Consider the following 13,957-nt stretch of genomic DNA (forward strand, 5'->3'; position numbering starts at 1 on the left):
CTACTTACTGCAAACCTGGCAATCCCAAAAGAAGAGGCTTAGAATAAGCCCCCTCAACCTAATCACCCAAATTCTTGCCCTAGGCTGAGATATTTCTTCTAGAATGAATGACATCAGCGGGCAAGAATGCTTTATGCCAAAACTGACCACCCACCAACCCACTGCCACTTGTTTCTGCTCCTAAGAAACACACACACACACACACGCGCATGCACAGCCATTTCCTCCCATAGTGTGCCCTTAGTGATGGGTCTGGGCCTATATCCCAGCACCAGCAGCATGCCATGCTCAAATGTGTCTGCTCCTGAAGTCATCAGGGCGAGCTCAGGCAGATGCCAGCCCCTTCGGTGGAGTATCCCTTCAGCAGTGATGGGGTGGAGAAGGGGTCTGTTTCCTCCAGTGTACTTACCTCTGTTAGGCCCCACTTCATTCAATAGAGAGGCTCCAAAAATGCTCAGCTTCCAAGAAGAAGGTTTTAAGCCCTATGTCTTTCTTAGTAAATCCTTTAGACTTCATAAAAAATTCCCCTTAGTCCCCATCCACCCTCCCAGTGGATTGTAGGAACCAATTGTCTTCATCAAGAAAGGTGTGCCTAATTATACCCTCCTCGGCAATAAGAAGTCTGCTTATCTTACATCCGCAGAATTAAACAAAAATTAATGTCCTTGTCAGCAGAAACGGAAGTAACAGGTAACAACTAAGAAAGGTTTCTTTCCCTAAAGTCTTTATTGACTGTCACTTCTCACAATTGGTGTTTTTAAATAACGTCTAAGAAGAAATGAAATCTTACCTCCAACTCCGTGACTCATCACTCATTCCCTTGCCGTCTTGCTCCAGAGTGTATGACAGTGTGAACTGTTACCATTCATTTCTTGGATTGTTTGCGTCCTCACTGAATGTTCACGTTGTATGGCAACTTCCTCCAAGAGAGTAAAATGCGAGAGGGAGAATGAGCAATGCCTTATGGAAAGTGGATCTAGGGACCGGCACTGTGATACGGCAGATTAACATGCCACCTGCAGTGCCAGCCAGCATCCAGTGTCTTGAGTGTCGGTTTGAGTCTAGCTATCCCGCTTCCAATCCAGGTCCCTGCCGCCTACCTGGGAGACCTGAATGGAGTTCCAGGTTCCTGGTTTCAGCCTGGCCCAACCCTGGCTGTTGTGGTCATTTGGGTAATGAACCAGAAGACAGAAAATATACAACCCCCTGAATCACGTGTGTGTGTGTGTGTGTAACTCTGCATTTCAAATAAATAAAATAAATCTTTAAAAATGTAATTAGAAGTGTGTGTTGTATCATAAGTAAGAAATTACATGGGAAATGGTTCAGAAATCAATGTGCAGAAATGGGAGAACTTTTTAGTGTGGTAGAAAGGACCCTGCGAGCTGTTTCTGCTGAGATACAGATGGCTGTCAGTCCTTTATGTCTACGGAGAGCTAGCTGAATTAAGTGACATCCCGTATTCCCCCAACTCCCCTCTAATACTCTGGAAGGTAAGCTCACGTAGACAGTGACAGTGCACAGGAAGTATCGCCTAAGGAACAGTATGCTCCAGCCAGAGATCACCAGGAACAGGCCCTGGAGCTGAACGCATTTGGTTGAGCTGCCGCAATGAGGGAACCGTGGACCATCTCCGTAAGCGGCTGTGAGAGAGGGGGTACAGGATTTAGATTTGAGTTAAGAGACTTTAGGGGAGGACTTCAGAAAGTAGGACTTTGTTCTAGAGGGAGTGCTGTCATAAAGCAACGGAAATTCTGTTATCAACTATCTTCTTAAAAGGAGAACTATTAGAGATTGATGCTATAATTGATTAAAAAATCATGGTTATTCATACTCCCCAGTTTAGGGGGATGTTTGGACATTTTTGTGGGTGGAGAACACTTGTGATTTTTGTGTTCAGATGTGATTACAGAGTGGTCTTGGTTTTGTCTTCATTTGTCGCCATCACAGAGTGGCCTTAGCTGATATTGCCATTATGTGAAATTGTTTATCACCAGTAGGAGAACACCAGGGCTCAGGGGTGAGTGCCAGGCCAGCACCTAGCAACACTGAAGCTGAGGTCACAGCACCAGGCTGGATCCCAGGTGTTGGGACTGCTTTGCTGTTTCTCCCAGTAAGACACCCAACAAACGATCAAGAAACCATTTGTGGTTTTCATATTTGAAAATTTTCAACGTGAACATGCACATAAAAAGTGTCTACTCTTCCAAAAGTTAGAATGATGCATATTTGCCTCTCTCCTCCAAAATACATTGAAGATGGACTTGATTTTTAAGTTTTGGAAAAATTAAAAGAGTTAGAATTGTATACTTATCTGATCCTTCTGGAATGGTGATTTATTTCATGTTTTCTTAGTTAACTTTTAGTAGGTAGGAAGGTAAAAGTATTATTACCCCTATACAGGACAACATGGTATTACATATCAAAACTGTAAATGAATTTTTCCTTTGATGATGCAGTTCCAGTCTGGGACCATTATCCTACAGCTATCTGTGTATGAATGGGAAATGACTCACCTGTGACGTTAATTCATCATAGCACTGTTTATTACAGCACAATCTTGGAAATAATCCAAGTATCCAACTTTGCAGGATAATTATACAAACAATGGTAAATCATGCAGTAAAGTACTCTGTAGCTAAGGAAAAAGTGAGAAAACTGTTACACACTGATGTAAAAGAAATCTAAGATATATTGCTAAGTGAAAAAAAGTTAAGATAAAGAATTAAAAAGACAAGAATTGTGTATTCATATTTATTTATATCTAAACATTACAAATACAGGCAAAAATGGATAAAGTCACCTTTGTGAGGTGGACAGGAATGTTAAAAGGAAACTTGTCATTACATGCCTTGTAAAATATAATTTTGATATTTGAATCAGAAGTATACCTCTATTTTGAAAATTAAAAGTTTAAAGAAAGATCGATCTGATATAAAACATGTCTTTCTCCCATGCCATTCTGTTCCCCAGAGGTAAACACTTTGATCAGTTTCTCATGTTCCTTTCAGAGTAGTCTGCTGTGTTAGTCAAGGCTCTCCAATAGAAACAGAACCAATAGGATGTGCTGCACACAGAGAATAAGGAGCTGGCTCATGGAATTGTGAGGGCTGGTAAATGCGAAAGATACAGGGTAGGCAAGCAGGCTGGCAGCCCAGTGAAGAGCTGATGTCGCAGGATCAAATCTCGGCAAAGTCCAAATGCATAATTCTGTCTTCTCAGTGGTATCGGAAATGACCCCCTAAAAGCTATATGAAAATGTGGCCCCTGAAAGTTTCCCAGAAGTCCCATCTGGGGTGCCACTTATGCCATCGAAATTTGGGGTGCCATATGATATCACCATACACTTATTAATAGATCCCCAATATTAATAAGCCCGAGAGGGTTCTTGCCTAATATTTAGAGAAGAATTCTAAATACTGGCATAGATAAATGAGGCAGCATGGTACATTTTAAGCTTTTATTTAGTGAGAAAGATGCAGAGGAGAGTGAGAGCTTTATCTAAGAGAGAGAGGTAAATCTGGGTTCATACCGAGCACCAGGAACCAGCCACGTGGAGGAGCATCTAGGCCAGGAAGCCCCCTCCTGGCCAGAGGCCAGGGCAAAGAAGAGAAGGTGGACACACCATGTCCCAGGCTTTTTAACCCACTTCCAAAGGGGAGTGGTTAATTAACCTGATTGGCTGGTTGGCACCCAGGTGTGGCCAGGTAGGGGCATGAGGTCACACAGGGGCATGACGAAGGCGTGATCTTCCAGCTCACAAACCTAATCGATTTTAACTTGTGTGCCTGCCTACTTCATCAGGGCCTCAGTCTTTTTTGCTTAAGGCCTTTAACTGGTTGGATGAAGCCTGCCCACAATACGGAGGGTCATCTGTTTAACTCTCAGTTTACTGATCTGCATGTTAAAAATGTCTTCACAGCAACATCAAGGCTGCTGGTTGACCAAAACTGAGTACCAGGGCCTGGCTGCACTGAAGCATAACCATTATATCTCTGTATAATCATAGCTTATATCAATATCTATATTTAGCTTTAATATCAATATTAATATGCCACAAACACTTGGTCTTAGTTGGTTACATGTTTTAAAGAAGAAATCTAAAAAGAAATCTTTAAACTACATAAAAATTAGTAATTCTGTACTATGGGGAGGAAGAGGCATGATTAATATATAAAGGGAAATGACTTGGAAACTCATGTGAAGGTGGTTAATGTTTACTGTATATAGTTTCCCACAAATTGAAAATAAAAATATTGACGCCATAAACCACAAAAAGGCATTTCACAAAAGAACAGTCTAACCAAGAAGGAAACATCTCCTGACATGTAAAGAAATGCACAGTGAGTCAGGTAAATCTTTTACCCAGTAAACTTATTTATTAAAAAGAAAGGTAACTAATGGTGTAATGAAACCTAGACATAAACTGCAAAGTTGGTGTCAAAGAAAGTCGCCATCCTTTTGGAGGCATTTGGGAGCATGAATCAGGAACCATAAAGTCATGCCATTGGCCCAGTAATCCCTTTCTGTGACTTAACAGGCAGTAGTTCAAGAGATGGTAAAAGGCATAGACTATGCAAGAAATTCATGGCTGGAAAATGTTGGGAATAACACTAGTTATTATCTTGATTTTAGAAATACGAGCAACATTATTCATACAATCAAAGACATAAAAGCAATCTGTCCTGGCAGAGAAATGAAGACTAAATATGGTTTATTAATTCATGAAATGTAGCCATGAAAAACAAATACAACATTAGGTATACGGTAAAGATGTAATGTTACATGTAACACTTGTGTCTTGGCTGTGATTTCAGGAAAAGAAAACTGTGTACAAGCTGTATATACATGTAGGCAACAGGAAATAGGAATCTGGAAACCCAAAAATAGTTTGATCCATTGGAATATTAAAGTTGTGGGTCAAATTTATGTTTTGTTTCAGTTCCATTAGCATCATTATAATGTTTTAGCATAATTACTACTTTTGAAAATTTCATGAGAAGTTAACATTGTCCCAAACAGTAGCTTCCAATTGAAATGATCAGTTTGCAATTACAAGAATCTTTAAAACAGTCATTTGGTTTCATTGCCCTCTCTGCTGTGATGATATGGAGTCTAAGATCAGAACTCTCTTGAGTCTCTTATTTAGGAGAGATTTTTAGAGGAACTGGACTGTTCTTTGCTTAGGAACCAGCTATCTCTTTATTGATTAAGCTTAGAGAGGTGCATCAGAGCTTCTATATATTAAATATGTATAAGAGAACAGAGAAATTGGAAGCAAAGTACATTCCAATGGCAATAAAATTGGATGTCTTTTTAAAAAATTATTTTAAATTTATTATGGGGGGAAGAGAAGGGGAGAGAGAAGAGGAGAAGGGAAGAGGAGGGAGAAAGAGAGAGACACAGAGAGAGAAGAAAAATCTTCCATCCACTTGGTTCATCCCTCAAATGACAAAGCGAGGAGCCATGCACTCTCAATCTAGTCTCTCACACTTGAGCCATCATCTGGTGCCTCCCAGGGCATGCATTATCAGGGAGCTGGATCAGAATCAGGAAGCAGGACTGAAGCCTGCACTATGATATGGGAAGGCATCTCACGCAGCATCTAGACTGTTTTGGAAATGCTGGCCCTAGATCTCTTTCTAATATTAACATAGTAGCTAGTGTTACTCCTGATGCTTTCTAGTAATCACAGGTTTATATTAATACATATTAAATACAATATAGTAGTATTTTGACCTACATAAAGACCCAATGGAGTGTTGTATATTTTTATTCCTAGCTAGAATTTCAGTATTTTCTCTTAGTGAATTCAAGTGTCCAGTAAATGAAGACCTAATGATGAAAACACATTGAGTGTAAATATTTCATTGGTTGTTTTACAGTTTATGTTTCCTCCGTTGATCTTTCCCTCAGATGAAAATACATTTTTGACAATTTCCCAATGCCTATGGATTTCTGTCCTCATTTGTTGACTCTTGTTTTCTTGAGTTTGGAAGGCTACTCAGAGAATCTTGACAGAAGGAAATTTTCAAATAAACAACATGGATTTGCCAAACAGGAAAAAGAGGTTGTGAGTATCCGAGTCCTTGCTAGTGCCTACCAGAAAAGCAGAGTGCGTGTTAACGCCTTTGGTGACTGTGTTTTTCAGGGTGGACCATTTGTACACATTCTTTGTTCAGTGGTCTCCTGACGTCTACGGGAAGGATGCCAAAGAGCAAGGCTTTGTTGTAGTGGAAAAAGAGGAACTGAATATGATTGATAACTTCTTCAGTGAGCCAACTACCAAGAGCTGGGAGGTGAGTACTTGGGTGGAGTTGTGCTGCCATGGTCGTGTCAGCACAGTGTGTAGTTGAAATGATCTGCAGTTTGGACTCCAAGCAGCTTGCTGATAAAGTACACAACGGGGACCCAGGAAGTTACAGGGCAAGATGACTTTAATTATGTGTGTCAAGGACAGTACCGCCAACACCGTGCATACATGCCCACAATTCATTCTGATTCCACTATACACATCCATCTGTATCCTCACTCTTAGCTGCATGTCGCCTTTGAAAGGTCAGAATGTTTTTTTTGTAAAGGGCCTGATGTTAAATATTTTTTATCTCATAACTCATATAACCCTGGTGCAACTACTCACGTCTGCCACTATAGAGCAAAAGCAGCCCTTGAAAATACATAAGTTAATGAGCACAGCTGTGTTCCATTGCATACCATTATTATATATCTCAAAATTTTACTTTTTTTACTCATTTTTAATTTTTTTATTAATCAAAATTTTTTTCAGTAATTTTAATGCTATCTTTAAAAATATTAAAGACTTTCTTTAATATGCCAAAAAGGAGCAGATGGTGGGCTGAATTTGGCTAACAGGCTGTAGTTTGCCCACTTCCCACCCCTCATCCAATCAGACAAGTACCTTTTTTGGTTAGAGCCCTGGGAATCTGATGATGTGCTTAATAAGTTCACAGAACCGGGAAGCTGGGAGATGAGACACGGAGACATACGTCTGCCTCCTTCCTATGGCTAAGCCTTTTCCTCATCCTCGTAGATCCCTACTCTCTGGCTCCTTGAGTCCTTCCAGCTCTGTTCCTCTCTCGGACCCACAAGGCATTTCTTCTTTCCCAGCTTAGACAGATGGTTAGCAGATTCAGAAGACACCTGTATTGAATTCCTGGCTTCAGCCTTGGCCACGCCCTGGCCAAATAAATTATATTTTAAAAAATTTCTTTAATGCTGCCAGATCCCTTTTACCCAATATACGAAATTTGAGCTCCTTAACTTGGCTTGAAATAATATTGGTAATTTTTTTCCGAACCTGCATGAAACCCTGTCTTCACTAGGGATGCAATGGATGAAATTAGTAGGGTTTCACCTCAAGGAATTTAAATAAATCATTCGATATAATGTAACAGGTGGCAATAGGTGAGGTGCCAAGTGATTCAGCAGTGTGTAGTTAGTCACCAGGCCCAGCCAGGGACATCAGGAAACACCTCCTGGAAGCATTGATCTTAACATAGGTCTGAAATTAGAGTCTGCATAGTTGGGGTGGGATTGAAATAAAAAGCAGATTGTGTTGGTGAGAGAAAAGTCTGTGCAGAGAAATGACCCAGTGGAGAAAGAGCATGGGCATTTCATGGGTGGTTCAACAAACATTTACTGGGGTTGAAGCAGAGTGTAAAGCTGAGGGAGTGACAAGAAATGAGGCTGGAAAAGAAAGCGCAGATCTTGAAGGACCTAGTTAGCCAACAGTAGGAGTTTGGCCATTTCCTTAGGGACAGTTGGCATGGTTTTGAGCATGGGGGAGCACATTGAGATACACAGATTGAGTGGGGAGCTCTAGATTAGGGTTGGACAACTCTAGAGGCTTGACGGCCCATTAGGAAGGAGACTTTTCAGGAACTGAGAGGTAATGGCTGCTGAGAGAGCATCAGGAAGGGTGGACATAGTTGGGTGTCTCCAAAAGACAGAGAGAAGGTGTAATTGATAGACATTGTGAGTTAGCAGATTGGAAGTATCAGGAAGATGTCAGTATTTCTCTTGGTTGGTTTTTAGAGTGGGGAGTGGAGTGACATGGTACCTTCTTGTCACTGAGCTAAAGTGCAAAGCAGAGGGATTGGATTTATCCAGAAAGGTTCTGTGTTTTGGTTTTAATCTCGATTTGTACCCTTGGAATGTCCAAGAGACAACTAAGCATGAAACTCACAAAAGAGATCTGAAGACACACTCTTGAAAACCGCTAACAGAATTGAAGTTGTGAGCGTAGCTGAGGTCATCACAGGAAAGGGTATACAGTGAGAAGAAAACTGGGCTGAGAACAGAAACTTGAAGTTTGCCAGCATTAAAAAGAGCCAAGGTGGAGTCCTTCAAGGTAACCAAGAGGGAGAAGCTGGAAAAGGGAGAGGGAAGCACAAGGAAAGCCAGGTCTCAGACACCGCGGCAGGAGGAAGTCCCTGTCAAAAAGGACCAAGAGCTGGAAGGGTCAGAAGACAAGAACGGAGAAGATGGGTCTTTTGGATTTAAAACCAAGAAAGTAGTTGGTAGCTTTGACAAAAGCAGTTTCATTAAAGTGGCAGGGTCAAAATTTAGATTCTAGTAGAGGGAAAGCAAGGAGAACTGGTAAATGAGGGCAAAGAACTCACTTAGTTTTAGAGAGAAGAAATGAGATGACACAGTAAAAGCTAGAAGAGATGAGTTGGGGCGAGGGTTTCCCTCTTGAAGGGAGACTAACATTCTAGATGTGAACAGAGATGATCATAGAGTAGATGGTGTGGAAGGGATAAGGTCAGCAATCACCGGAAGAGTGGGTCCCTAAGAATGTGCTGGTGATGTGAACTGTATCATATTATTAAAGAGTTTTATGTTTTTACTGGTTCCGTGGTATATTTGATCTCTTTATTTAACAGTTCCACTGTTGGGGAATCATTGCCTTGATTCGAGCTTTTTTCAAGGATGAAATGATCTGCAACCCTTAGTATTCCCTTAGTTTCCCAGAAGTGAAATTTCATGATATTAGGTACAAACATGTTAAGGAAGGTTCCTGGTTTTTTTATATAATGCCAGCCTAACTTGCCCACATGTGAAGAATACCCTTCTTCCTGTTTCAGCCAGCAGCAGGGTATTATTGCTAAACATTTTTTTACTAATTTTTAAGATGAGAACTGATACCTTGAAATTTGTTATTTTGTTGATTACTCTTGAGGCCAGAATGAATATAAATAGTAGCCATTTGTGCCCTTTCTTCCCTATGAAGTCCACTCATTGCCTTTGCTCATTTTCCTAAGGGCTCTTCTTCTTCTTCTTCTTCTTCTTTTTTTTTTTTTTTTTTTTTTTTTTTTTTTTTTTTGACAGAGTTAGACAGTGAGAGAGAGAGAGAAAGACAGAGAGAAAGGTCTTCCTTCCGTTGGTTCACCCACCAAATGGCCGCTACGGTTGGTGCACTGTAGCCGGCGCACTCGCCGATCTGAAGCCAGGAGCCAAGTGCTTATTCCTGGTCTCCCATGGGGTGCAGGGCCCAAGCACCTGGGCCATCCTCCACTGCACTCCTGGGCCACAGCAGAGAGCTGGACTGGAAAAGGAGCAACTGGGACAGAACCTGGCGCCCCAACAGGGACTTGAATCCAGAGTGCCGGCGCCGCAGGCGGAGGATTAGCCTAGTGAGCTGCAGAGCTGGCCTAAGGGCTCTTCTTAACTCCACCACTTATTCTGAGCTCTTTTGTGATGAAGGATTTGGATTCTTTGTCCCTTGTGTTTTGAAAGATTTTCCCCATTTTGCTATTTGTCTTTTTTGATCGTTTTTATTATGCTTCTTACTTCTAGTGACATTATGCATAGTTAGCCTTGCACTCTCAATTTAAGATCTTACTCAGGCTACAGCTGGCTTTTTTTTTTAAATGTATGGTAGATGATGTATTTAATTTTTCCCCAGCACTATTTAATGATTTGTTTCCTGAATCACATTGTAATGTCTTATATTGGTGCTTTGCTGTCTATTTAAGGTGTCACTTAACCGCACAAGTGAGCTCATACACTCCTATGCTCAAAACACTCAGTGGCCCCCACTGCCTTGAGCAATTGTTAATCACCTGAGGAATCACTAGAATAACCACCAGGGATTTTTTTAAAAAAATGTTTATTTGTTTGAAAGGAACAGCCCCCCTCTGCCGCCGCATTCACACACACACACATACATCTTCCATCTGTTCCCCACATGCCCGCAACCGCCTAGGCTGGGCCGGGCCAAAGCCAGGAGCAAGGAACTGCATCCAGATCTCCCACGTGGCAAGGACCCAAGTACTTGAGTCCAGTCCCTTATCACTGGACACTTCGATTCGGTGGATCTGGAGGAGGAATTTCAGAATCTGCATTTTCCGGAGTTCCTAGGTGATGCTGAAGAACAGCCAGGTTTTACAGACATTGACCACAGGATAAACTCTAAGCCCCTTCAGAGCATCAAGCTTCCTCATCCTGCACTCTCGCTCCCTCCCCAGCCTCATTCCTCTCCCTTGCCTCTGCTTGCCTTGCTGCCCTTCTGCAGCCTTAGAAGCCCTAGAGTCATCTCTGCACCTGGCTGTGCCCTTCACCTGGCATCTCTCCCCCAAACCCACCCCTCCCCGGAGCTCTCCAACTGAAGCCCCTTCATGAAAATCCATCTCAGAGCTCCATGGGTGGTCCCAACTCCTTTTAGCATTAGTATCCCACGAGGTGGATGCATTTAATTTATAGTTGTCTCTCTGCTGTCTCTTCACCTAGTGGAGACTATAGACCGAATTATGTCTTTGCCCCTGGCAAAACACTTGGTATTCATGGTCAGAAAAGAAGCCCTGAATAAAGTTAGCTGTCCGGAAGGGCTAGTATTTCTCCTTCCAGTTAAGATGCCTGCATCCCACATCATTGTACTTGGATTTGATATCAAGCTCCAGTTCTTGCTGGCTGTTAATGAATTTTGGGAATGAACCAGCAGATAGTAGCTGTCTCTCAGTCTGTCTCTGAAATTACAGAAAAAAAACGGAGGTGAGCAGTTAAGTTGCTGCTTAGGATGCCTTTATCTCATATCAGGGTCCCTGGGGTTGAGTCCCAGCTCCAATTCTGATTCTAGCTTCCTAGTGATGTGCAGTCTGGGAGGCAGCAGGTGCTGGTTCTAAGGGATGGTGCCCCTGCCATCCACATGGAAGACCCAGATTGAGTCCCTGGCTCTCAGCTTCAGCCTAGTCCAACTCCAGGTGTTGTGCACACTGGGGGAGGAAACCAGCTGATGGGAGCATGCTGTCTCTCTCTCTCTCTCTCTCTCTCTCTCTCTCTCTCTGCCTCTCAGTAAAAATTAAAAAAAATAAATAAATAAAAACTGATTTTTTTTTTAAAAAATGCTAATTTTTGTGAAGTGCCAGGCACTGAAGAAGTGCTCTTTCACTGGCACAAAATCCCAGTGATTCTGCTCCAGGTTGTGTCCAGGCCCTTGAGTCAGTTCTGGCTGACCTGGGATGGTTACTGATCTGCAAGGAATCCTATTTGTAACTGACCCCCAGGATGAGTGGTGCAGTAGTACCCTTAGCCCCTCCACAGCCCCCAAGACCGAAAGGCTACTTCAGATCTGGGATAGTCACAGAAAGAGCATGAAAATTGACCCAGTGGTGATCTCTACTTTTCAACTCGTGACATCTGATCTGAGGAGTGGAGAATCACCATGCTTACCATCATTAACACTGATTGTACAATGTAAGAGGCTAAATGTTACTCTGCTGGTATTATGTAACACTACATCACAAAGGGGCCGGTGTTGTGGTGTAGAAGGTTAAGCTGCCGCCTGCAGTGCCAGTATCTCATATGGGTGCTGGTTCAAGTCCTGGCTGTTTCGCTTCCCATCCAACTCCCTGCCAATGTGCCTGGAAAAAGCAGCTGAAGACAGCCCAAGTACTTGGGCACCTGCACCCACACGGGAGACCTGGATGAAGCTCCTGACTTCTGGCTTCAGCCTGGCCCTGCCCAAACATTGTGGCCATTTGGGGAGTGAACCAGCGGATGGAAGATTGATCTCTCTCTTTCTGCCTTTCAAATAAATAAATAAATCTTTTAAAAAAATTTGCAAAAAAACTACATCATAGAAACCAGACATTCTCCCATGTTTTTGAAGTCACGTATGCCCAACAAATCTGACATGGCATTGGGTGAAATGCATTGTTCTCACTTTAATGAACCTACCTCAGTTAAAGGCTCCTTTTCATCTTTGCTTGGAGATTCAGACTAATGCCAGGAAGTGTACACTGCATTTATAATGGAGGCTTAGAGTTAACAGTGGGGCTGGGGAAAATACTCTGAAAAGACAGGGCCAGAAAAGCTAAGTTCACCAGCAGACAGTTACGGAGTAAAACCTAAGAAGAAAAACGAGAGAGAGAAAAAAACACCAATGGGGTTTTATTGAACTGTTGGGAAATCACCCTTTCAAAGGTGAAAGTGTCATTTTACAGTATCACGGCCATGCCTGACGGGAAGTGGGTTTGCTCTCAACCCTAATTTGGGCGTGTTCCTGTAGAAATGTTGAACTCTCTCCTAAGGAAAACAGAAACTCAACCTTGCAGGAAACTCGATACTGAAAGCAGTTGTAGCTTGGCGGCGTGGCTGTAAGTCTGTGTGGTGCAGAGGTGGCTAGAAAACAGAAGTGCCCCTCTTTAGACAGCAAACCTTGCAATGAGAGGCCGGAGGGTGCCCTTGGACATTCAGATTTTCTATTGTGCCAGACCTGACCAAGAGCCTTTTGTGAAGGTAGGTTGCAGTGTGTCCCTGAGGGCTAAGCCAGGGACGGAATGCTCAGAGATGTTTTTACAGTTTGTTCTAATGAGATTGGATTGTGCTGACATTTCATCCAGTGCAGGTATTTGATTCATTGTGCAGATGGATATGGTGTAGCTGCTCATTCCTGTTAGAGTTAGAAATCTATGTTTGATTTTTTTTTCATCCTACACCCAATTTTGTTCCTATGGTAAATGTAGAATCCACCAAAGGTATCTTATTTTGTATATTTAAAATGCTGGCTTTGTGATTCTTTGCTACTGTTTTCTCTGTGTTAATACTCTTTCGGGAGATGGTAAAATTTAAAAACTGATTCCTTTCCTGAAATCTGGCACAGGTGACAACCGGTAGTTTTTATTTATCACTGTGTGTTTTAGAAATTGAGTAAGTGCATCCTCTGAAGCTTGCACTGGATCTAACTTACATGCTTTTCTCTGTCCCCAGAATGTTCATGGATTATTTGTAATATATATATATATATATATATATATATATCCCTCAATTTCAAAATAATGCATTTAGCGAATTCATTCATTTAATGCATTCATTCATTTAGCATTTAGAACTTAAGAGGGGCAGGCGGCAGGCTGGTGCTGTGGCTCACTAGGCTAATCCTCCGCCTGTGGCGCCGGCACCCCAGGTTCTAGTCCTGGTCCGGGCACCGGATTCTGTCCCAGTTGCTGCTCTTCCACTCCAGCACTCTGCTGTGGCTCGGGAAGGCAGTGGAGGATGGCCCAAGTGCTTGGGCTCGCACCCACATGGGAGACCAGGAGGAGGCACGTGGATCCTGACTTCGGATTGGGGCAGCGTGCTGGCCGTAGTGGCCATTTGGGGGGTGAACCAATGGAAGGAAGACCTTTCTCTCTCTCTCTCTCTCACTGTCTAACTCTGCCTGTCAAAAAGTTTTTTTTTTTTTTAACTTTAAAAAAAAAAGAACTTAAGAGGGGCAAAAGATGAATTTTTTTGGCAATAAAATTTCAGTTTATTTTTAGGTTTATTAAACACATAGAATGTTAAAAACACTGAGCCCTCACCTCAGAAGCATCATATAAGGGATCACAGTAGATTAAAATGAATTAAAGGCATGTGCATATGTGAAAATGCAGTGCCACATCCTATCATGAAGTTAGGTTATCATGAAGATGGATTTTTAGATGAAATGGACTTTGTA

General features: G+C 42.2%; 1 protein-coding gene across 8 annotated transcripts in view; it reads left to right on the forward strand.

The window, feature by feature from the left end:
• NCOA7 (nuclear receptor coactivator 7) overlaps positions 1–13,957 on the forward strand; it is a 162,553-nt gene that overhangs the window by 138,376 nt on the left and 10,220 nt on the right. For 7 of the 8 annotated variants that reach the window (XM_062186720.1, XM_062186719.1, XM_062186725.1 and 4 more), the window contains exon 11: positions 6,152–6,299. In XM_062186720.1, coding sequence (XP_062042704.1) covers positions 6,152–6,299 — 148 coding nt within the window. Of the gene's footprint in view, positions 1–6,151; positions 6,300–12,577; positions 12,760–13,957 lie in introns of those variants that run through there. The other variant, XM_062186726.1, reaches the window with a different exon arrangement.

The sequence above is a fragment of the Lepus europaeus genome, chromosome 3 (assembly GCF_033115175.1).
Source record: "Lepus europaeus isolate LE1 chromosome 3, mLepTim1.pri, whole genome shotgun sequence".
In the NCBI taxonomy this organism is placed as follows: domain Eukaryota; kingdom Metazoa; phylum Chordata; class Mammalia; order Lagomorpha; family Leporidae; genus Lepus; species Lepus europaeus.